Below are 26401 nucleotides of genomic sequence, written 5' to 3' on the forward strand. Positions count from 1 at the left end.
TTTTAGTCAATAGTGGACACACGTACAAATATTACCTTTCATAAATATATATACATAAAAAGAAAGTCTCTATATTTTTGTTTCGTATATATCTCGACACCGGCGCCACCTTGCGGGTATAGTTTTGGCAAAAATGTTTCTTTTCATGTAACTATTCTGAAAATGCGCCAAATCGGTCAATATAAATACAATTTTTCGAAATATCTCGATCCCCAGCGCCACCTAACAGTTTCATTTTTTTGCAGAAATATCTCTTTTCACGTAACTAATATATATTCTGAATATGACCTGTTGTTCGGATGAATGGAATAGGTACACATATCAAACAAACAAACAAACAGACATACATACATACATACATACAAACAATTATATATATTATATATAATTTATTATTATATAAAAATTATAATATATATATTATTATTATATATATATATATAAAAATATATATATATATAAATATATATATATATATATATTATATATATACATTATTTTTATATATATATATATATATATATATATAAAAATATAAGATTTAAAGGAGAAAGTATATTTTTGAGGTAAAACTGCAGAAAAGAATATTTCTACACTAGAGTGTTAGGGAAAAACTGCCTCCGGACACTATCTTTTTTAACGTCGAAACCTCTGTAATAATAACTTCATATCCTACGGAATCATAAAGTATTTTAACTTTATCCACCTTTTCCAGATGTTAGCACCAATTAATTTTACAATGCATAATTGCGTCTACCAAACGAAGATTTTCTTAACGATATCTGAAGTTGTTACTCTACATGTGAAGCCATATACATCTTTTAAAAACAAGTAATTTTAGTTTATTCTTTTTTTAGATAAGAGTGTAAATCTCACTCTCATAAAGTCATCGTTTTATAGAATTTAAATCTTATTATTTTCTTCTTTTTATTTTTTATAGTTGTATAAATTTCCTGGCGGATGTGTCAAAATTTATTTAGTGTATTCAAATTTGATATCTTTCAAAGAAACTGGGAAATTTGTAATGCGGTTTTACAAGAGAAGACTTCTAATTTTATTGCAATTCTTTTCATCTCCTTTGAAAAACGAAAAAAATTGTTGTACAGTTCTGCACAAGAGACCAAATTTTTGTTATTTTATTTTGTATAATTTATTGCAGAAGAAATATACAAAACATAAATTAAATGAGAAACCTGAAGGAGATATAATTTTTTTTTTAATATTAAAATAAATTCTCCGGTCGTAAGAAAATTAAATTATTATAACGGTAATTTGATGAAATAATTAAACATAGCAAGTAAACCTTAAATACAAGCTTCAAGTTTAAACTCGCTCATCACTCTAACTTACTGCATAAGCGCATATGAAACGAAATTAAATTGAGCATAACTGAAGAAACGACTCAACCAATCTTCATCAATTTTTCACTTGCATATTTTTAGATACACTACTAAAACATATCCAAATTTCAACAAAAATTTATTTACTAGTTTTAAGAGATTTTCAAACCATAAAATGTTATACTATTTTTGAGATTTTCGAGCTACAAAATTTTATACATCAATGGTACTTTCGTAATTCTCATCCCTCAAAACGTAAATAAAATCCATTTTCATCCTCCCCGCCCCACAATCACACCATGCGACTGAATAAAATACCTAAAATTGAGGTTATATTGTCTGTCGTCAACCTTAAATTAAGTGTAACTCAGGCCCGACTCAACGAATCTTCATCAAATTTTCACATGAACAACTAAATTACAATGTAGTTTTTGAGATTTTTAAGCTACAAACTTAATATATGTATATATTAATTTATATAACAAAATTATATTTTATGTGAATGGGGGTACTCCTTTTTACTTCTCATACCTCAAAACGTAAAGAAAAATATAATTACTCCCCCCCTCCGAAATCACATCGTGCGATCGAAAGTAATTCCATACTTTTCATCGAAAACTCGGCAAAATTTTAAATCTTAGAAGATTCCTACTAAGCTTAGAGTTTCTACATCTCCCAGTCTCAGCACATGTTTCCAATAGATGTTTAATTTAACTACGTAAAGCAGTTACTGACAAATTTTTCTCCCCCGTTACTTAAAAACCACCTCATGATTAACCGTACCAAATTACAACTTTCTACTATTTAAGAAGTGGCAGTATCAATGATGAGCCACTCAATAAGGACGTTATCCCATTTACATCATATAAAATTACTATATTCAACGGAGAAAACGTGTTTCGTGCATACGTTTATGCACATTTTATTAGTTTTTACCTACCAAGACTTTTCTTCTATCCAGCAGCAAAGACACATTTAACCTAAATTTTTATAATGTTTAATGGAAGCAACAAGCAAGATAGAATTCGTCGTAATTTTCCGATCCATAAAATTGGATGAAGGTAAAATAATAGCATATAATTTAGGTCTACGATTCTGGTTTCTATAACATTTAAAAAAGCGTTTCCCTACCTTTATTTTTTTCGTAATCCTTTTAACGACATTTTACACCTTCACTTACATATATTTTAAATTGATTAGATATAATTCAAAATAATTCGTTTAATCTATTATACATCTCCATAAGTCGGATGAGAGATCTCCGGCCATCTCTAGCATATGTTTTATAACATATAAAGTTATGAAATAGACTGGAATTTTCTGTCATTATTACATATTTCTGGATCTGAGAATACCCAAGAATGTTAGTATATTTACATAGGTATGATGGTGATATACGTACCCTATATTGATTACCACAGATATAAATAGTTTACTATACAATAGAAAAATACTTAAAAACTGTTTTTATAGAGAATGTTGATTTTATTTGACTGGTGGTTATTTCTGATTAAAATTAATAAAATAAAGTTATATATAAAAAAAAAAATTAATGAGTTTTAGCCGTCAATTTCTATAAAAAGTGTAGCGCCTCTTCCAAATGTTTTTCTTTTAATCTTCTTGGTACGTTTTTAAACTGTACAAAATCTTTTCATTAGGATATCTCTGGTTAAATCTATGATAAAATATAAAGTCACTTATTGCGGTACGTCATGTAAATAACTACATACCAACGTATGTAGATTTGTTTGATAAACAAATCTAGATATTATTTATGCATTTATACACTCAAAAGTAATTTTTTTTATGTAACAATAAAATCATACTTTCTAAAGGTTTTTTAGAGTCTCCAATTTACAGATTATATTATTAAACGTATGGATAAATGATTTAGACAGTTTACTGATAAACATTCGTCACAACAAATGCACTCACTTGTTGTAGGCTGTAACTGTATTCGGGAATAAATTCATAAGTCTGAAAACCGAACTCATATTGTAAATGTTGGACAGATTTACAACCTTTATTAAATTTCTGAATGCGGTTTATAAAGGGGAAATATGGTGAAATAGGAAAATGGTAGAGGGGATGATGGTAGGATCAACGAGATAAATGATTTCTCAAATTTAATACTAAACGTGTTGCACAAATTCTAATTTTTTATTTACATATTTACGCGTAAATATTTTTTATCTGAGTTTACACATATACTTAATTATAATTTCTTGTCAAAAATTCTGACAGCTAAATCTGGTTTTTCGTAGCATAAAACAATGATATCTACAGTGTATCTAAAAATAATTCGTTACTTTCTTTATTACACTACTGTTATCCTGAATTATCTAGGTTTGAAGCTTGCTCAGATATGGAATTTTCACAACCTAAAAAATTCACTTAATATAAAAAAAAGGTTAGTTAGCTGTAATTTGACATTATACTGGAGAGAAGAATACATAAATAATCGTCAGTTAGTGAATTTTTAAAATATTTTTAGTATACGATTTAGTAATAATTTGAGGAATAATGAATTTGAATTATGTGAGCTCTACTCTTTCTTTGATTCTTTGGCCATACACCTCATTGAGATGTCTCTTTTCTTTCCACGATATGATATCATACATCCTGAATCAGATTTTCTATCCACATAATCTATGATGAAACGTTTTTCGATGTAAAATATGACAGTAACTATTTGTAACTTATATTTGGGATATTAATGATAAAAAATTTAATAAAAAAAATCTTTTATTTTATAATTTTTTAAAGAAAAACATACCAACATACTTGGCGTGTATAGACCTAGAAAAGGCATTCGATAACGTAGACTGGAATAAAATGTTCAGCATTTTAAAAAAATTAGAAGAAAGAAGAAGAAAGTAAGGGAGTCCGACAAGGATGTTACCTATCTCCGTTACTGTGTAATCTTTACATGGAACTAGCAGTTAATGATGTTAAAGAACAATTTAGATTCGGAGTAACAGTACAAGGTGAAAAGATAAAGATGCTACGATTTGCTGATGATATAGTAATTCTAGCCGAGAGTAAAAAGGATTTAGAAGAAACAATGAACGGCATAGATGAAGTCCTACGCAAGAACTATCGCATGAAAATAAACAAGAACAAAACAAAAGTAATGAAATGTTGTAGAAATAACCAAGATGGACCACTGAATGTGACAATAGGAGGAGAAAAGATTATGGAGGTAGAAGAATTTTGTTATTTGGGAAGTAGAATTACTAAAGATGGACGAAGCAGGAGCGATATAAAATGTCGTATAGCACAAGCGAAACGAGCCTTCAGTATGAAATATAATTTGTTTACATCAAAAATTAATTTAAATGTCAGGAAAAGATTTTTGAAAGTATATGTTTGGAGTGTCGCTTTATATGGAAGTGAAACTTGGACGATCGGAGTATCTTAGCAGAAAAGATTAGAAGCTTTTGAAATGAAGTGCTATAGGAGAATGTTAAAAATCAGATGGGTGGATAAAGTGACAAATGAAGAGGTATTGAGCAAATAGATGAAGAAAGAAGCATTTGGAATATAGTTAAAAGAAGAGACAGACTTATAGGCCACATACTAAGGCATCCTGGAATAGTCGCTTTAATATTGGAAGGACAAGTAGAAGGAAAAAATTGTGTAGGCAGGCCACGTTTGGAATATGTAAAACAAATTGTTAGGGATGTAGGATGTAGAGGGTATACTGAAATGAAACGACTAGCACTAGATAGGGAATTATGGAGAGCTGTATCAAACCAGTCAAATGACTGAAGACAAAAAAAAAAAAAAAAAAATATTTTTTTCTAAGCCGTATCACTAAAATATTTTTTTTCACTAAAATAAAATATTGCCAAAATAATAATTTAAACCATATTTATAGAAAAAACTTTTATAATTTTAGATGAAAAAAGAACTTCTGTATTAGTGTGTGTCTTAAGTTTGTAGATCATCGATTTAAGAGATTTAGATATTTTTAATTTCACGCGGATTTTTCTATTATTGAAAAATTGGTTTTACGTTTACATTTTTACAAATAAACAATATAATAAAAACTTGTTAAAAAATTGAAATCGAAGAAAAAAGTCACAATAACCTGATAAAGAATGAATGAATAGTACTTATATATTCTACTAATAACACTGCTGCAGACTCTATTGTTTAAATTCGCTGTATGTAACAATAAAAATAATACTTTAATACTCGAAGTTTTCAACGTAGGTCAACCTAAAAATAATGCAATTGAAATGGAATGTAACTCATTTTCCTTTTTATATCTAATCTACCCTTTTGTAACCATTTTAATTCTCTTCCATATTTTTTGTGTAAAATTATTTATTGTCCTTACCGATTATTTTTTTTTAACAAGCATGGTTTTTGAAATATTATAAAACTATCTGTTCTAACTGCTAATTTTTTTTTTTTAATAAGGAAATAATTGAACAGTTTTGTTATAAATTAAAGAGTGTTTAAAATAATTAAATTTTAGGTTATAACTTAAAAAAATAAAAATATTATTACAGGTATTGTTTATGGGTGCAATATTCCCTCCAATTATTAAATTTAATCTCTTTTCATTTATTTATATTTTAAAATAGAAGGTAAGTTATATTATTGTTTTATAAATCAGGTAAATTTAAAAATCCTGTTCGAGCTTTTGCAAATGTTTTAAAACGTAATAAAAAGAAAGCAGACAAAGTATTGCAAGAATTTTCCGGCTAGGGCGGTTAATTTTTATGAAAATAATGAAAAAAATTGCTTCTTATTTTGCGTCCGAAATGTAATATAGGTGCCAAAGCTACGGTAATCTAATAGTTCTTTTAATAATAAAGAAAATGATATCTAATAATAAAAATTAAAAGAGTTAGAGCAAAAAAAACAACACAAAAAACAGAATATATATATATATAAATTTAATTTATATATATATATATATATATATATATTTTAGAGGCGGGAAATATGTTTTTGTAAAAACATTACTTGAAAACAATATATGTTTGTTAATACTGCTGAATAAATTTGCTTAACTAAATTTTATCTAAATTTAACATTCCCTTCGATAAAGTATAAAATAAGAAAAAGAACATTTCAAAGTAACTTTTCTGCATTTTCAGTCCGAAATCTATAATTAAAAAAAAACTTCGTCATATCTCTTTTACATGAAGTACAAAATATCAACAAAAAAAATTGACGATATTTAAACCAAAGGCAGATAAAGCAAAAGAACAAAAAGCATATATTTAAATTTTAAAAGGTCGGATTTCATTTAAAAAAAAAAAAAGTTGGATTATCTATATATGCGTTGTAGATAACAAATTTACTTTAATAAAGTTGTTTTTTTCTAAAATGCCTCTGAAAAAAAATAGAAATTGGGTTTATTTGCTGTACCTTCTAAATCCCTAAACGAATTTTGACAAAAGATAATGAGATTAATGTCCCATATATAGAAATATTCGAGCCAAATTTGAAAAAATCTTTCGTCAATTTTGAAATGTAAGACCAAAAAACAGTGCGATACATACATACGCACGATATTTTGGTGTAATGAACCACCTAGTTGGATCCTAAAAGGTAAACATTGGCCAAAAATCTAATACTTGACGTGAACACTCTCTAAAACGTGACGTGATCAGTTTTGTTATCACGTTACGTCACATTTTGTTATGTTATATTATAAAATAAGAAAATATTGGGAGAGTAAAAATAAATGTTTTATTTTCATTATAATACAATACTTTTCATAGAAAACATAAATATTTTTTGTAGAAAATATAACATTGGTTGATAAGCTACCTGTTGAAAACATAAAAAGAACTGGTCCAGAATTTACCTAGAAAAATTTAAATTACACGTAGTGTTATACGGATGATAAACCCCTTTGCGTGTTCACGTAGTCTTACCTGGCTAATACGGATAAACGGTCCTTAGAATATATGAATATATACTCGTACATACACGTATAATATACTAGCCGGCCCGTCTAGAACCTAGACCTTCCTGGATCAGGTTAGCTCAGGCGAATTCCGGAGCCAATTCAGGGGCTCCTCGGCGCCGCCATGGGGTAGAGCCAATTTTTCAGGGAGACTGGCGCCCTGGACACTCGCAGAGCTTGCTTTGGTCGCCATACATACCTACTCAGGGGCTCCACCCCCCTGGATCTCGCACTGTACGTTACCGTCATTATTGGGAGAATAATGCTGATAAACAATAATTATAGTATTCAGGCTGAAAAAGAAACTAAATTACAAAAGATAGAATAATATTAACTATTGTAACTTTTCTTTGCCATGGTGGCAGAAATATAATAATGAAGTTAAAAGGATGAATCTATTTTTTCCTTAATAAATCTCTAATTCACAACTTCACCCTTCTTGGGGGCGAAAATATAAAGAATATTTTTAATATCTTAAATTTCAAGGGCGTTAGGGCCTTAGTCAATGACTTAAAACCTTCCCTAGAATAATACGAATGTATCCTGCAAATTTGAAAGTAATCGGTTGGTTGGTTGGTTGGTTGGTTGGTTCTCACGCGATGCGATAACAAACAAACAGACAAACTTTATATAATATAACAAACTTCCGAATCACCGTGACCTGTTAGATCGAGAGAGTAACTGATGCAATTCATTAGCTCAATTCATTAAAGTTTGTGCTTCATCCGTAAAATCTTCACTACTACAAAAATATATTTTCTTTCGAAATTTTTCAAGATGAAATACATAAAAAAACCCTCTCAATTATGCCAAGAAACATGAGTAAAAATTTGGTTGCGGGTTGATCGAGTAGTTTTTTGTTCATCCCGAACAAACAAAACCCCTCTTGCTCTTTATATAATAGTATATAGATTTTCTTTACAGAAAAACTAATGTAATGGCACTCACATTAACTTAATTTAAAAGCTGTAATTAACGATTTACCAATACCAAAATCAGTGTTGGTTTAAATATCTCGTAAAACTTTATAAAATTTAGAAAATTCCTAAAACTATAATGAAATATGACTGAATAGAAAAATTCTTTACTAAGAATATGCGTTTTAAGAAAATACTGATGATGCTGTTCTGAACAAGTAAAACGCTATTATATGTTGAATATCAGCAATGATATACTATTCAGACGATACATAATCTGTATTTATAAATAAGAAATTTTGGTAGCTGTTTTATATATTTAACAAATACGTACTGTTATTTAATAAATTATACGTAAAATAATACATCTGTACTTATAATAGAATTTATGAATAAAGCATAAGGGAAGTATATTCTAATCCCATTAATTGGTAGTATTCATATATCAATACATTAAAATGTGCATCGATCAACTTTGCTGAAATATAATTTAAATGTATTTGTTCAAGAATTATTTTATCGACGAAGTATTCAGACGATATTTTTTTAAGAACCATCGATATGAATAAAGATGAATATTTTGAAGCGATATTATTGGTGAATTCGTTACGTGACAGACCACAAATTTTAAAGACTTAAAAACCAATTAGCATGATTTTTAATTAACCCCAGTGTAAACCAATCAATCGATTACAAAAGCGTAGATGTCCTAAGTGTTTCTAATTCTGCGGATATCTGCTTGTACGCACCGATGCATATTTACTATATAAAATTTCTACGTACAGTATTTAGTTACCTCTTTTGTGTGTATCCTGTGAGTGGGAGGAGGTTTGACCCCGACTGATATTTCTGAAGGTGGAGGTTGGTCTTCTCTGTGCTCTTGCATTGTAAGCAGACGTCTATTTTCAAGTTTCCATGACAACGCAGTATAACTTTCAAAAAATGATCCATCTGTCTCTTGTACGCTGTAAATAGAAATAAATAAAAAATATTATTAAATTTACTTCATTTTATTTGTAATCTAAGAAAAAAACATTTTTTTTTATTTACAAACATTAAAAGAATTAAAATATAATTTGTAATAACGGCTGTTTCTTAAACAACACAACGAATGAGATTGTAAAAATTAGATATCTTTAAGTTTGTTTTATGTTACTTTATTTTTCACAGCACGCAGTTAAATAATATTTTCAAGCATTATTATCATTTCCTTTATATTATTTCCACTATATATTTTACCAAGAAAAAGCGTATGTTTATTGTCGAGATTGTTTATCCGTATAAATTGTTCAAAAGTGTAAAACCAGAATTAAAATTGAAATGTCCTATCAAGTGTTTCCACTCAGGCATATAAATTATGTTTAATAAGTAAATTCCATAAGAATGGAAATGTAAAAAATCAAAACCCAGGGCGAAAATCGTTGTTAAACTCAGAAGCACTTGAAAATGTAAAGTAGTATTTAATCCATTCAGTAGGAAAAGCTTTTAGAAATTTATCGACTCAGATGGGACTGTCGACAACTACTGCTTTCTGGTCTTCAAAAATGTTTAAAAGCTGTTTACTTTCCGCTTTGATATTTTTCTTTGAATTGAAAAAATCAGCCCGTAAAAAAAACGTATTAGCGATAGTATTGTAGATAAAATGGGATTTAGACAATAAATTTTATTTTGTTTTATAAAAATAAGGACCCTAATATAAATCCTCACACATTTCAAGAAAAATCGTCGCAAGATCACTTAAAATGAACGGTTACCTGCGATCTCCTGCCAGAGTACGACATATTTTATTTCTTTAAAAAATTGTTGATATATCGTAACGCAATGGTTTACTGCATCGTTAAGAGGGAAATGGGAGAGAATATTAGTTTCAGGAAAATAGCACTAGCTGTCATTACACTGCTAAATGAAACAACAGCTACGTTGCAGAAAACTTGTAAAGAAAAAAACTCATTAAAAGTCGCAGAACAACTTACACCGACGGTGTTATTTCTACAAGTTTTTATAATAAAATTTACGCATTTAATAGTCAATTAACAAAGTTATTGCGCTCGCAACCTAAAAAAATGTATTTTTTGTCACAGATTTTTTCTCTTTAACGTTGGATATAATGAAAACTATGGGAGATAAAGTTCTGGGACATGTTTTATTCAATATTTCAGGTCATAAAACATAAACAATGAGAAAAAAAAAACTACTGAAGGTAAATTTATGAAAATTTTTATATACGTACTTCTTACGGTGTAAGTGCACTTTAAGTAAGGAATTTATGAAATTCCCAAGTTTAAAGGTTTAAATGGAGTAACAATAAAATTTAATATTTTATGAGTTTCTCGGTAACAAATGTAGTGTGCGAAACAAATGTTTATGTGTAATCTTTATGAGAACATCTAAACACAAATTTCTAGATTTTTGGAAAATCAACCTTAAATGGGGTGAAGAATGAAAAAAATTGAATTATTGCAAATTTGACCTATTTACGACTACACTAAGCTTGAAAACGGTGGGTCTCACTCTTTAATACTTTGGGGGTTGGCATCTCCACGGGACCAGCCTCTGCAGATTTTTTCCACTACACTTAGGGCGGCTACTTAGGGTTGTTTTGGGGTGTTTGCAGCTTTCTTTAACTAATCGCGTTGTTTCGAACGACATTGTCTATTTTCTTCAAAGGGTAGTCCGTGATAAGTGGCAAAGTAAATGGAATTCTAACAAAGACAATAAACTTGTCTCACAGTGAACCAATGTCACTGTGGAGCTCTTCATGCAGGAATAACTTATTTGGCACTCAAGGCTCACTCATGGTTACCTCATGATTCAGACCGACGCATCCGTTTCTGTTCGCTGCGACTGCCAACTAACGGTACACCTCATTCTACTTTAAACTGGGGCAATATATTTCCAAATTTTTGGACGTTTTTTTTCTTAAATATAATATAATCAAATTCTCACTAATAGACGAGTTGTGCCAAATTGCATGACTGTAGCGAAAATAAGTTTCTATAGAATAGAATCTATTATGAAGCTCCTTTATTTTAGAAAAATAATAAAACCAATTCGCACATATGATTTACGTATATATGTAAAACTACATAAATATATAAAACAGTTATATGTAAACTGTACTTTACAGTTATATGTAAAACTGTAGTAGAATTTTAATATTTTTTTTACACAGGGCAAGTCAAACAACAATAAATAGAATAACCAGGACTATTTTCATTTATTTTTAATCTCAGAACTTTCCAATTCTTAGTTTATATAGCAACAGAGAAACAAAAATTATTTTTTTATTTAAAAAACGTTGGCTATGAAATTACTTATTCATCTTTTTATAACAAGAAAACTTACATGATTTCAATCCATAACTTGAAAGAATAAATTTTCAGTCAGTTTCTTTGTGTAAATAAGTACACTTACGGTTTTCTTTGTGTACACCGTGCAAATATAGGGAAACCATACACTGACTTCGAATCGTAGTTCAAGAACAACTGAAACCCGAATATAATGCCTTTGAGACATTTCTATTTTACTTATTCATGGTCTGTATAGCATACCCACACACACACACACAAATATATATACACACACAAACACACAGAATCAAAATTTTGCCTAAGGAATTAGTAATTTCAAACGATTCAAATATCTGAATTATATAACCTTTGATATTAGTTACGAACAAAACCAAATCAATATGTTTGTAGACATACAAAGGTCTATTTACAATATAATAGAACATTAACTCCGGAAAGGTCAATATTTGACTTTATTTAAATCTATTTAATTGCGGTTTACGATCGTATTTTATACACCTGCTGCAAATGAAGGTATATCTTTTAGTGACCATTTTTAGATTTAAGTTAAAACTATTTCTTCAGAATAGGAAATTGTTAAAACAAAAAGCTATAGAAATATTGTAATATTCCTATAAGATATTGCTGTGAGTATTTATTACGTGAGGAATTCTAAATGTTTATAATTCAGTGGAATATTTTTATCGTTTGCATAAATTTTGTTAATTCTGTATTTCTGTATTATATGTATTTCTGTACGTCGCAGTGTTTCTTAAATTTACGATTGGGTAATAATCAAAACTGATTATTCTGAGAGTAATAAGATGTTTTATTATACAGTTATTCTCTTTACAGACAGTAAAGATATTAATCGTAGAACTTAATATCACCTGAATTTATGAAAGCAATGCGTATTATAGGCGACAGTAGGATTAACTCAGTGATAAATGGGAACAAGAGATAACTCGTACCCAAACACAAGTATAAAAACTTTTAACCGACTGCAAACAACAAACGCAAATATTTCAACCAATTACAGTTGCTAATTTAGTAACCAATCACAACCCGTAAAGAACCTAACCAATCGGAAAACACTAAATTAAACCAATTACAGTTTTTCATTTAGTAACCAATAATAACCCGATAAGAAACTGACCAATCGGAACGCAATAACTTTTTTTCTTTTCATTTTCTTCCTTATTTCTTCTGAGTTTTCTGTTGTTTGGGAACATTAAACAACAGAAAAAACAATTCATTATTATTAAATTTTAAGTAAAAGAATTCAATATATACTTAAAGATCTACTTAATTATAAGGAATCATCATCATAGTAATCAACATATAACGATATCTGCAAGACTAAAAAAAATTATTATAAATTAAAGGAAAATTTACGATAATAAAAAATTATTTTATCTGTTTTATTAAAATTAAATAAACTACTAATGATGAGAAACCCATTCACAGTAATCAAAATTAAAATAAAAGTTTTCCTTTTAAAAAAATATATATATAATTGGAAAAAATGTTTAGAATAATTTTTTTCATAATTTAAAATTAAAGAAAAAATTAATTATTGTACTTTTGATGATCTTAAAACCGAGAAGTTATATTACAACGGTAACCTACCAGGGGCGAACCCAGCCACTGAATTTGAGGGGGGTCATTAGGGGTCAAGGGGTCCTACTCCCTTCTAATTAATATAATATTGGATACATACTACATATTCTGAACTATTTTTAAACATAAAAAATCGTTTAACCAATCATTAGTGTTGTGTCCTTGGAGTGTGTGTGTACGTAGGACAACTTTTGTTGCTAACACGGGGACAGAAATACATGAACTTACCAGCAAATGCGAGTGGAACCATGTGAAAGGCAGTAATAACCCCGCAGATTACTTTTCACGCGGATTTTACCCAAGGCAAATTCATAAGAATCAATTATGGAGGCACGGAATCAAATGGTTATCTGAAAATCCTAGTCAGTGGCCAACTACTGAGCTTAAACAAACTACTTTAGAAAAACGTAAGGAATCAGTACTTGTAATGTTTATCATTTTATCTGAAATTTGGGAAAGATATTCAACATTAACCAAGCTTCAAAGGGTTATTGCATTTTCTTTGCGATTTATTAATAATTGTCGAAAACCACTCAAGGAGAGAGTAAATAATAAGTTTTTAACAGTCGATGAATTAAATATTGCTTTAAATCACTTAATCAAATTGGCACAACGTGAAAATTTTTCAACTGATTTGAATGAGTTGCAACAAGGTAAACAAGTTAACAATAAAAGTACATTAAAAAAACTAAATCCATTTGTTGACAATGCTTCCATCATTCGTGTGAGAGAAAGATTAGAACTGTCAAATCAAGAGTATGGCCGAAAACATCCAGTACTTCTACCTTCCAAGCACCGACTTATCTACGTAATTATGGCACAGGAACACATTAAACAGTTACATGCTGGACCACAGCTTTTGCTTTCTTCAGTCCGTCAGAAGTACTGGCCACTAAATGGACGAAATATTGCACGAAGGATCGTTTAAAATAGTGTTATATGTTTTAAAATCAAACCTATACCATCATCGCAACTAATGGATAACCATCCAGCAGCTAGGTTAGAACTTATAAAACCATTCGTCAATACCGGATTAGACTATTGTGGACCGTTCCATGTGCGTACCAATAACAGAAGAGGTACTACACCAAGAAAAATTTACATTGCTTTGTTTGTATGTTTCACCAAAAGAGCTCCATAAGCTTTGTCCTCTTCCAAATAAACTGACCTAAAATGTGATATTTGACTGTTTACCTGTATTATATAATTTATTATTAATGTTTAGTTTTAGTGTATGCACAGACAATTTTGTATTCTAAGTTGTATTGTGTAATAGAGTTTGTTTTATGTTCTAACAGACTGTATTTTGTTATTTTTAAATTGTACACTTTAGTTGTATTTTCTCTTAGCAGTATGTTCTTGTGTCTGTGTGTGTATAACCTTTGAAGGGGTTGAAGGGGTTCCCTTCAAGGTGGGGGGCATGTTGTGTCCTTGGAGTGTGTGTGTGTGTGTGCGCGCGCGCGCGCCCGCGGGCATATGTGTAGGTTATAGTCATTGTTGCTTGTGTCAAAACGTTGTATTGTGCAGGTGAAGTATGAACATTTTTGCGGTGTTTCATTTAGTAGTGACCGAATAATAATCAAAATAAAATTATTTTGTGGTGCTACCAGCACCTATTTTTATTTCTTGTGCAACCCCAACAATTAGTATTGCTGTAAAAGAGGCAAAAAGGGACGGTTTCGCAAAACCTTAAGAGTGCTTAAGTTTCTTCAATTTGATTTCTATTTATAAAAATAAAGCTTAGTTATTCTGTGTGACCATCACGGGGAATCCAGAAACTAAATTAACTTTAAGCTCGACTGTATAGTCATTTTTTTCTAACCTCTGGGACCATCGTTAGGTATTACTTCAGAGGATGAGGTGAATGACAATTTTTGTAGCGTGTAAAAATGCCATGCCTGATCGGGATTCGAATCCGGGAACTCCGGATGAAAGGCAGAAACGCTACCACTCGCGCCACGGCGGCCGGGCGACTGTATAATCCTAACAACTTTAATCAAAACTGTCATACAAGTAATTAGAATTATATAATAACATAAGATGGGATTAAAAATAAGATGAAGAGTTGAAGTTTTAGTTGATATTATTTGTTCATTCATTTTAATATTTATAATTAAACCATTAAAATCCAGAATTTTACACATTTTATTTAATACAATAATTTATTTACAAAATAAATTCAACTGGATGCTTACGGATCTTTGCATACCGATCGATAACGCGATCTACATCAATTTGCATATCGTTATGAATATGCAATAGTATAGAGCAAGTGACATCTGCCTTAATTACCTATTAAGAAAAAGATATATTCACGTTAGAGTTACAACTGGTATTTATAGTGTTATTCTTTTCAACTGGGTTTTCAAAAGACCTTCGAGCCTCCCCGCTGGATCCGTCACTGTAACTTATATGATAATACTCGTACTATAGCTTGTATATGCTTTCTGAATCAAGAATCACAAAAATAAATAAAAAGATACTTCAATTAGAGAAATTCGGACGAAATCCGTTTGAAATTTCAAAAGAAAATATTTTATATAAAATTTCAACAAATTTCATTTAGTGGCATTTTTTTATTATATTTTATCAGATCCTTTTTTTTAATTACGGTTTTTGTTAAAAACCATATCATATGGTAATAAATACCGCATAAATATGTGTTATAATTAACTCTTCTAGTACATTTCATTTTAAATCCCATGAAGAAACTGATTTAATTACTGAGAAAAACCTAGAAATATTTTGATAAAAAAAATTATAAATAGGTAAAGGGAAATATGGCTTCAGTTCTGTAGGATACGTTAAGATATGAAATGAATCAGTTATAAGAAATATGAGGGTCCTATATCAAAATATACGAATAATTCTGCCTAATTTAAACTTTTTGGTCAATGGATTTTTCAGATTTGAGGAAAAAGGGAAAAATTATTTTTAGACAAAACCTTGAATACTCCCCACTTTGACTTAAAAATTTTTTAAGTAACTTAAAAGTACTTTCACGATAGTAAAGCTCAATTTTCTACGATCGCTACACAAAAAGTAAAAATTTGAAATGGTGAATGTTAGCCTTCTCCCTCGTTTTATTTGACAAAATTTTAACACCATCAATGTCTCTTGTATAGAAAATTTTGAGTCATTTCTGAAGAATTATGATGAACCAATTCGGAGATGTTAATCAAAATACATGGCAATATATATGCACGTACATATATATTCCAAAAGGTTTTGTTTTTTTTTGTGTTTTTAACCTGAACTGATCTCTATTTTCTCTTAATAGCTAGCTAACTTGCTGTAGTCGGGAAACTAGGTTTCAATATTACATTTCAATTTTCTCTCCATGTTCATCGAAGAAGTGCTGTGTAGGGTTATGGGAGTCTTCAACCAGACCAATCTTTGAGTTAATCTTCTCCCTCCCCTACTTTGTTATTTCATTTCCTAATACTAAAACATTGAATGGAGTTTACTTACTTAATTTTACATAAATTAATAATTCTATCAAGAAGTAAAATGATACTGTATCACTTAACCACGAGAGTTATTTTCACTTTATTAATTATTTATCATTGCTAGTCTCAAAATAATTTTTTTTTTTTTTAGATACACACTAAAACTAAAGTTTTTAACTCTTGTCATATAATTCAATCTCGGGTAGGTCTAGACTTTTTTATAAGTTAACTGGTAAATTAATGTAGTTAATCATTTTAAAAGTCTGGTATTTTAGTGTATTTATCTTAATATAATTTTTTTTTTTAATGTATATAAATGCAAACATAACATGGAGTAATAAAACGAATCGTGGCCACGGAAAAGTGGGATGACCTAATCATTCATTATACTAATTGTCGTTCAGATATGACGAATTCTTTAAAGAGAATATTTTCAATCGGTTTAGCAGTTTTTTGTTATATAAAAAATTATTTTTTTTGAGAAATTTTTTTCGTTTACTGATGGTATGACAGTTCTTCAAAAACCTTTACATAAGAATTACGTTCTACCCTCAGAAGTTCTTTATAGTACTAGTATATAACTTTTAAGGAATCTAAACGGGAATTACTTTCTAATATAAATATATATGTGATAATTTACTTGCTTCCTACAAAAATATAACCGATGAAAACAAAAGATTTTTTTTTATAGTCAATATTTGTGATTATTTCAGATAATTAATCATAAAGTTTTTCTAAATTAAAGATAAAATTAATGAAAATATCTACGTAGAATAAGTTAAATTAAAGTACATTTCATTAAATTTTAAAAGAAAAGAAAATATTTTTCATTTAAGTAAGTATGAGTATTAGAGATTATATTTCCAAAACAAGGTGTTGGAATGAAAATGAATCAAAACGTGATAATGTTTTTTTTTTAGTTTTTTTTTTAATATTATTTAAAAATTCATATCGATTTTGTGGCTATCTAAATTAATACTGTATTGTGTAGAAATTTTAATTTTAATTGATGGACGAAAAATTAAAAAATCACTATACACAGAGTGTTTCTAAAATGGTGGCCTGGCTATACTTTTTCCGATTCTACTTATAAAACTAAACAAAAAATATCATTAGGAAAAAAGCAATTTCTCCTTCGTTTTATCAATGCCCGCCATTTTGTTATTTTTATATAAAAATGTGTATCTCAAGTTCGGATAGAGGAATCACATTAATATTTTGTAAGCTGCTTCATCTCCATAAATATTAGTTTTATCAAAATGTATGTTACTTTGCTAAAATATTAAGCATTTTATTTTGAACAAAATGACACTTTATATTTTTAAATCGGTTTACAAATAGTCGTGTTACGGCAGAAAATTATAATTGTAATTTTGTGCAGAGAATATGGCAGAAAATTGTAATTTTGTGTCTGTTTTCATGTCCACAACTTAACAGAATTAACAATAAATAAATAAAAAATTAATATTTAATCGAACTGAACGTAAAGTGGAGGACATGAAAACAGACACAGAATCGCATCAATTTTCTGCCATAACTCGGCTATGTGTCAACCTATTTTAAAAATTAAATCAAAATAAAAGACTTAATATTTTAGCAAAGATATAACCACGGATTGAAAAAGAAACGTGGCCGCCATTTTGTAATTTGCAAAGATATTTAAGTCCTAATTTTTTTCTTATTTTAAAACTTTATTACCAAGATGCTTTCCAAATATTAATGTGAGTCATCTATCCGAACTTGAGATATAAATCTTTACATCAAAATAACGAAATGGTGGACAGGAGGAGAATGAACGAGAAATTACCATTTTTTCTAAGGATATATATTTTGTTTACTTTTACAAGTAGAATCCGAAAAATTATATATAGCCAACCCACCATTTTAAAAAAACTATATATATAAAAGACTATGTAATATATTTTGATTCTATGAGACCACTTGTAAAATAAATTTTATTTTAAAGAGAATATAAAGCAAAAACGTAATCTGTAAAACAAGAGTTTAATACGTTTTAATTCAAATGTATATCTCAAAAGACAATGCATTCGATAACGTGATGATGAAAAGAATTCAATCTTTTAAAACAATGAAAAATTAACATACTGTTTTATCAAATATATAAAAATGAGATGAAGCTAAATTTAACAATCTAACTTTATTGTTATCTCATTAACAGAAACAGACGGCATTTAGACGATTTCATTAATTTCTCATATTTATTTACAGTAAGAATAAGAAGTATTCTATATAATATTCTTCTGGTAAAACATATTTAATTGTAACTCTTATACTTAAATAACATTGTCATACTAATAAGTATTTTTTAAGTACGATTATTTTAACAGGTATCCATGTTAGGAGTCATAAATAAAAAGACTGTAGGTGACGAGACATGAAATAATGTTATCTGAAAGCCATTCCCAAGATCATAAACCCAGGCCAGTATTACAAAAGATGGAGGAGTAAAATGGTTTTCCACTGCCTTATTAATTGAGGCAATCATATTGTTGAACATCAGCAAGCCAACTACTCGTATATTAAAATGTGTTCTATTTTTGACAACTACAAATTATAACTTCACATTTTTTTTTTTTACTATAGTTGTTTAGAGTAAACATCAAAGAAAGAAACTCTGCGTAGTGCATCTTTTGCACGTCCCTTCTATTGAGAAACACACATAATATATATAGGCTCTATCCAACAGGATTACGGCTTACGTTAATGTAATAATTGAGAATATTATTAAAATATAATATACATATTCCGATTTGACAATTTTTAATAAACTTCTATGTATATATATATCTGTACATATAAAGCAACTTGTTCTGAGTGACTAACTGACTGACTTACCGATTTATCAAAGCTGAGCAAAAATTACTGAAGATAAATTGATGAAAATTTGTATGTACGAGTATTTCGTCTTATGGTGCACAATAATGAAGGAATTTTTTTTAAATTCCGAGTTTAAATAGTTAAAATGAAGTAAAAATGAAATTTACTATGTTTTTAATTTTTCGGTAATAAATGAAGATGTTAATTTGATTTTTTTGTGTGTATGTAATCTTAATGTGAATATCTTAAAACTAATTTCTAGATTTTCTGAAATTCGACCTTGCAAGGGGATGAAGAAAGGTAAAAATATTTTTAACAATGATTACAAATATTCCCTATTTACGACTAATACTGAACGACCTATTCAGTAGAACTGGCCTAGCAAATAGTCTACAGATAAAAATATCTTTAAAGAATTTTCACATTTTTTCAATTACGATTTTTTAAGGGATGCGACGGTGAACAGCGCAACTGCCACTTATTACTGTATGTGTGACGCAACTGGCTACACCTCCCTTCGTTTACTTGACAAAATATATAAAATAAAATTTAAAAAAAAAATGAAAATCAAGTTCGGTCATTTCCTAGGGGTGTTTTTCTGGTAACAATAACAACCGGGTAAAAAACATTTTTACGGGTAAACAGTAATTCTACGACCTGTACTGATCAAACTGTTGCTGTGGAATATCCCCCGGCTAGACCAGAAGGGTGAGCGAAACGACCCCAGGATATACACATACCAGGATATATATATCCTGGCATATACCAATACAATATATATATATATATATATATATATATATATATATATATATATATATATTGTCGCCCAATGGTTCGACGGTACGTAATTCTAAATCCTGAAAAGGGCCGCTGTTTGGTCCGGAATTTGGTCCTCGGACGAAGTCAGGGATTTGCGGCTCGTCCATTGAAGTCCGACCGGACTTTCCCTCAGCGGCAGTTGGGTCCCCACTACAGCATGGCAGTGGTGGCCCCCAGAGCCCCGCAGTGTCGGGTCGGCGTCGGTCGTTCTTCGCCGGCGCGGCCGAAGCGGTTCTCCCCGAGCGATTCCACGCTAGGCCGGATTCTGCTGTTGTGTCCGTCGGCTAGGGCGATTTTTGCTGTTCAAGTCCGGCGAGCTGGTGCTGGAGCGGGAAGGTAGCGTCCGCGGTCCGCGGCTAGCGGCTCCCTCGGCGGGTCGGCCATGCGAAACCCGGCGAGCTGGAGGTGGAGCGGGAATTTAACGTCCGCGTCCAGCGGCTCTCTCGGCGGGCCGGCTAGGCCTGCTGCTCCGGCGGGATGTTGACATCCACCGGGAGGTCCCACGTTGAGCCGACCAGGGAAAATCTTCTGTCTTCTTCAGGTAGTGGTCGACGATGAACTGCGACGGAGAACTGCGATGACAACTGTGCGGTTATCTGCGCAGTGGGAGTGATGCTTGTATCGGCGCGTCCGTATATTGTGCGCCCCGCTCACATCATTGCTACCGTTATCGCCCGCCGATATTAAATTAGGCATATATGTGGTAACAATATGTATATATATATATATATATATATATATACAACATTCTCAGATTTGGCATTTATTTATCTACTTTATTTTTGTCGTGGAATAAGTAATTTTTAACACCTAACATAGTTTTAGATATTAAAAATTATTTTGTTTTTGGTTTTTAAACGAGGACATTCTGTCGATGCTTTAGGTTTCCTTGATTTGTAAAAAATGAATGCTTTCCACGATGGTGTATACGAATTAGTAAACATGTAAATAGTAAAGTAATGTATAGAGGAATGTTTTGTAAAAATATACATTTTCTTTTGTTTCTATGGTTGTAAAACAATAAGTTATGATATGATTTTATTTTTATCAACTTTTTTATTGCCGGTGAATGAATAGAAGCTCAAATCTGTATTATTTATCATGTTTGGCAACAAAAAAAGGAACAGATAGAATGAAGTGTAGACTCGGTTTAAAGCTGGTATAATTAATGATACTATGAACACCAAAAGTTTAGTTCACATATAAGAAAAAGATAATATAAATTCGACGAAAACAATGAATTACTGATGTTGCAAAAACTATTTTTATTAAAAAGATTGACAATCTTACTGTATGTCATTTATCTTATAAAAAAATAAATTGTATTTTTTTTAAATGAGGTACCACAAAAAGTTAGATTATCCTTTACTAAGTGATTTTTATATTAAAGAATTTCTTTAAAACGTCTGAAAAAGATGAAATCTAACATACACAGTATATAATTTTAAATTTAAAGAACTGTTAGTTGACTGAAGTTTTGCTCATATTCAAATGGGATGTTATTAAACAAAAAAATTATGTTGTTTTCAGGGATGATTTAAAAATATTGTACATATTTTGTCGTCCTCATATATAAAATAAAACATATTTTACTTAAATATATTATGTTTAATAATCTCGGGTTAACCAATCAACAATACAAACTTATAAATTTACTACGTTTCACTTAGAATTATCTACGCTTTCTCAGATGACAACACATATCACCTGAGGAAACTTAGAGAAATCTAAGTGAAATGTAATGTTCAGTCGACCTCTGTGGCGCGAGTGGTAGCGTCTCAGCCTTTCATCCGGAGATCCCGGATTCGAATCGCAGTCAGGTATGGCATTTTCACACACGCTACAAATCATTCATCTCATCCTCTTTGGTAATACCTAACAGTGGTCTCGGAGATTAAACAAAAAAAAAAAAACAAATGAATTATAAAAGTGAATTTAATCTATAAGTTTGTAGAGCTGATTGGTTAACGCAAGAGATTAATAAAGATAATATTTTTAAGTAAAATATGTCTTGTTATTATATCTAGTTATATCCAATCAAGAGGAAAATAAACTTAAATTACATTTATGTTAATATATATATGATTTTCTATAAAAATTAGAAAATGTGAACATTATCACAATCTGCAAACTAATATTCTAACTGCTGATAAACACATTTAGTAAGCAACGGATTGGTCGAAACGGACCAGTAAAATGGCCACCTCGATGTCCCAGTCTCACGCCAGCAGATGTTTTCCTTTGGGATTGGATGAAGTCATTAGACTATTTCGCTCATATTGGCAAACAAGAAGAATGGAGCTTCTATTAGGAATAATAATAATAATACTATTAGACTTCCCAGTTAGCATGAATTCGCTAACATGGATCTTCAGGGACTGATAAAAATTATTCTATTTAAAATCTTATCACTTTTCCGATCCACTTTGTGTTTAGTTTCTAATTAAAGTGGAATTTCTCAAATTTGTGTTAATTTTATTCGGCGTTATTTACATCACTCTTCTCAGATTAAATTCTGTATAAAGATAACTAGAAATGTTTGTTTACTGGTAATTTAACAAAAGTATTTTATTTCAAACCTAAAAAATTGTATTTTCCGACAAAACGTTTTCGTGTTTTACCCCGTTTTTCTTAAAACTTAAATGACAGAGGATCAAAAACCATAAGGAAGCACCAAATTTACCCTTCGATTTATACCCCAAGATTTTAGTATGATTTAATTTCACAGAGGGAGCAGAAATCAGTGTTGAATGTTCGGGAGCCGAAAGATAGATAACGAACTGTTTTTTACTTATTTTTGGTTATAGAATCATTTCGTTAGAGATTGCCGTGCAATTTGGAATCACTCTGTATATATAAAATTGGAAACTCAAACCTCATGTCAATTTCACTAAAAAACTTAAAGATTTTTTTGACATTTATTTAAAGAGCTTTTATAGTTTCATAAACTATAATTAAAAATTTTGTTTTATCAAATTATTGTCAATTTATAATTAGCTTAATTTTCTTACAACCTTAAACATCTATTTTAATATTTAATAAATCATAAGACTGCTAATATGACTTCCAGTTGTATGTAATATAAACAACGACAAATGATAAATAATTAATATCATCCACTCTCATTATTTAGTGGTAGATTATTACAATATTTCATAAAAATTAAATACCGACAAAGAAATTATATATAAAATAAACCACAAAAAGAAAATAAAAAATTAAAATAAGTTCAAACAGATTAGAATAATATCTTCCTTAATCAAAGACAAGCTTTGCATCAATTGAATTTTAGTAGATAAGACTAGCATTGTTTTTTGTTAATTCTAACAATTTTTGTATTATAAGAATTTTATATTACAAAAATTTAAACATCACTGATAAAAATGGTGGACATCTCCGTAAAACTTATTATTATTTCAGTGTTTCAACATAAAAAAGAATGTGTTTTAACTGAATAGAAAGAAAAATTAAGTACGCAATTTTTTGTTTTGAAAAAAGAAATACGTCTGATATCCGTTCTTTTTCTTTTATTATATCTTACAAAAAAACTATGTTGAAGTATTTTTACACATTCATTTTCCTTTAAATAAATCCTGCTTTTATTCTGAGCATTCCATAAAAATAGATTTTTAATGGTTTTTTATGTCTCTCTCTGTGTCGTTCTTCCTTGGCTACAGCTATTCTCTCGTTGATTTTAGATTGAAAATTAAGTATTCGGCTTTCAAATAATTAAATTTACTACTCATTCTCTTATTCCCGCTGAACATCAATCAAAATCATTTTTTTTTCAAAATATATAAAAATAATGATTTCATAATTATTTTTTATAGAAAAGCAATTTTGATAATTGATTCTTATATATTTTTTAGTGCTGAATCCTAAAATAACCATTTTTCCCCCATCAAGTCAGGGATTTTGGCGAATCGCAAATTTTAAATAGTGGATGGTATATTTGGATAGACGTTGTTTTGTTATTCTTCAAATTGAAACCACGGGCACCAGTCGAACAAAAGTATTTCAATCACTGGTTAGATTTGGAATTCCAATGATGTGGCTCTCGCCCCAAATGATTGGAACTCCAAATCTGAACGTTTCTTGTTCACCCTTTGAGCATCGTCTAAGTCCTTCAACACATGTGTAGCAAACGTAGCGGGGTGCCCAAGTTTTATTTTGATCTCCTATTTTCACTCCGAAATACGTGAGATACACTTGTCGAACGAAACTTTTTATATTTCTTTTTTGCCTTTCCACCAGGCACCTCTAACTCACCAAAAATGTACCACAAAGAATCTGCAGAATATTTGCAGCTTCTTGAAACAATTTTGAAAAAGAAAGTTTGATTTATGGCCTGAAAATATATATTCTACTGACAAACGCGTTTGATCACGGAGGACGGAAAAAACTTGAGTTACATAGGCCGATAGTTGAAACAGCACTGATAGTAGTTGCACGGTGCATGAATGGTGCGGATAGCTCCCAATAAACATGGTACATCTTGTTAAGTATTGTCACAACCTGTCGGCGAAGCTCTCCCACCGTCTCGTCATCATCAACCCAAACGCCCCCCCCCCCCCAAACTTTTCAGACCACTCAAATGTTTAGCTATAAGGATGCATAGTATAAGCCACACAACTGGTTGCACCACTCTCCAGTTATTTGACTAGAAATTAAATATAAAAGTAATTAAAAAAAAGCGAAACAAAGAACTGTAACTTCCTAGCGGTGCTATCAGTAAAAGGTTAGAGCTTGTACTGATCAAACTGTTGCTGTGAAGAAATTCCAATACACTGATTTTTTTATAAATTGAACAGGCTTTAATTTGTATTTATTATTATTCTCACAAGTATGAGTTTAATTAACATAGGGGGACCCAGGGAACATAAACCCCTAGCTAGACCGGAAGGGTGAGCGAAGCGACCCCCTGACTGGCTGGTATATATATATATATGTAAAATCACTATATTGGAATATAAAAAGTATTGTACCGTTAAACAATATTCTGTTTCAAAAATCGATTCGTTTGCTCTCTTATGTACTGATATTATATCAAATTTTCGAGCTGCGAAAATACGTTTTTGACATTTTATACATCATAAATCAAGAACCTGACCGTTTGTCTTTGTCTAACTTTTTCTAATATTAAAAATAAGGAGAAGGCAAATATAAAAAGCTTTATGTAAAGTTTAAATAATCGAACGTTTCAATTTATCTCCTCTTTAAAAAGACAAACCAGAATAAATGGAAAAATGTAATAGAAGTAAGTTTAATTAATTACATAACACATGATAAGTACATATATTTTTTACAAATTATTTTTAATTATTATTATTATTATTTTACTGTTTCTATTTAACATTACTTTGTTGGGTATTAGATTTAGTTTTTAGAAATATAATTTTTTTCCATATTTGATTTTGATTTCGAACATGTTTGCCGTTTGGTTTTTAATTTTTTAGTGCATTCTAGACTGGCAAACCTAAGATTTAATACAGATACTTAAAACAGTCACTTCGCGTACAAGGGAATCAGCTAACTTCTGTTTCCAAATAAATCAAGTTGCACTATATATACCGGCAGCTTCCGAACTGTAACATGATGTACTCTCCATGACGTCGGCTTTTCTCTTTCTAATGATCGATTATTTTTTTTTATACAATGAACAAAAGTTGAACAGTATCATTAATAAATTAAAAAACTCTATAGATATTTCACATGAAGTTTCCGTTAATTCGGCTATTTTATTTTATAAATTCTACTTAGTCTATTTAAGTTTTAATCAACTTTCTAGATTCTATTTGTGTACTACAATTACATTCCAAATTAAATGGATTTAAAAGTTCAGTTAACAAGGAATACTTAAGAGTAATTGATAAAATTTTCTTATCGTTTGTTAGATGTTAACGGTAAAATTTAAAAATATATAAAAATCGAATAAATAAATTTTATTATTTTAAAGCCCCAATTCAAAAAGATTGAGGAATGTTACATTGCAATATGAAATTCTTTAAATTAATAATCTATACCGATTATATTTGGTTTATCTGAAAAAACTATGCTACTTTTATTCAACATGCTCTTTCGTTATTCAGTGGAATGCATGATGGTGGAAGCCAAATTATTCCATCAAAATTCATTGATAGAAAAGTATTTGTAAAATGTTTGCTGAATACAAAAAAGAGTTATGATTATTAAA

At 29.8% G+C, this 26401-nt stretch overlaps 1 protein-coding gene across 1 annotated transcript in view; it reads right to left on the reverse strand.

Moving 5' to 3' along the window:
* Window positions 1-26401, reverse strand: part of LOC142326854 (uncharacterized) — a 182508-nt gene that overhangs the window by 13936 nt on the left and 142171 nt on the right. Inside the window, exon 2 of the mRNA XM_075369589.1 lies at window positions 8986-9154. Coding sequence (XP_075225704.1) covers window positions 8986-9154 — 169 coding nt within the window. The remainder of the gene's footprint in view (window positions 1-8985; window positions 9155-26401) is intronic.

This window comes from Lycorma delicatula, chromosome 6, assembly GCF_047948215.1.
Source record: "Lycorma delicatula isolate Av1 chromosome 6, ASM4794821v1, whole genome shotgun sequence".
NCBI lineage: Eukaryota > Metazoa > Arthropoda > Insecta > Hemiptera > Fulgoridae > Lycorma > Lycorma delicatula.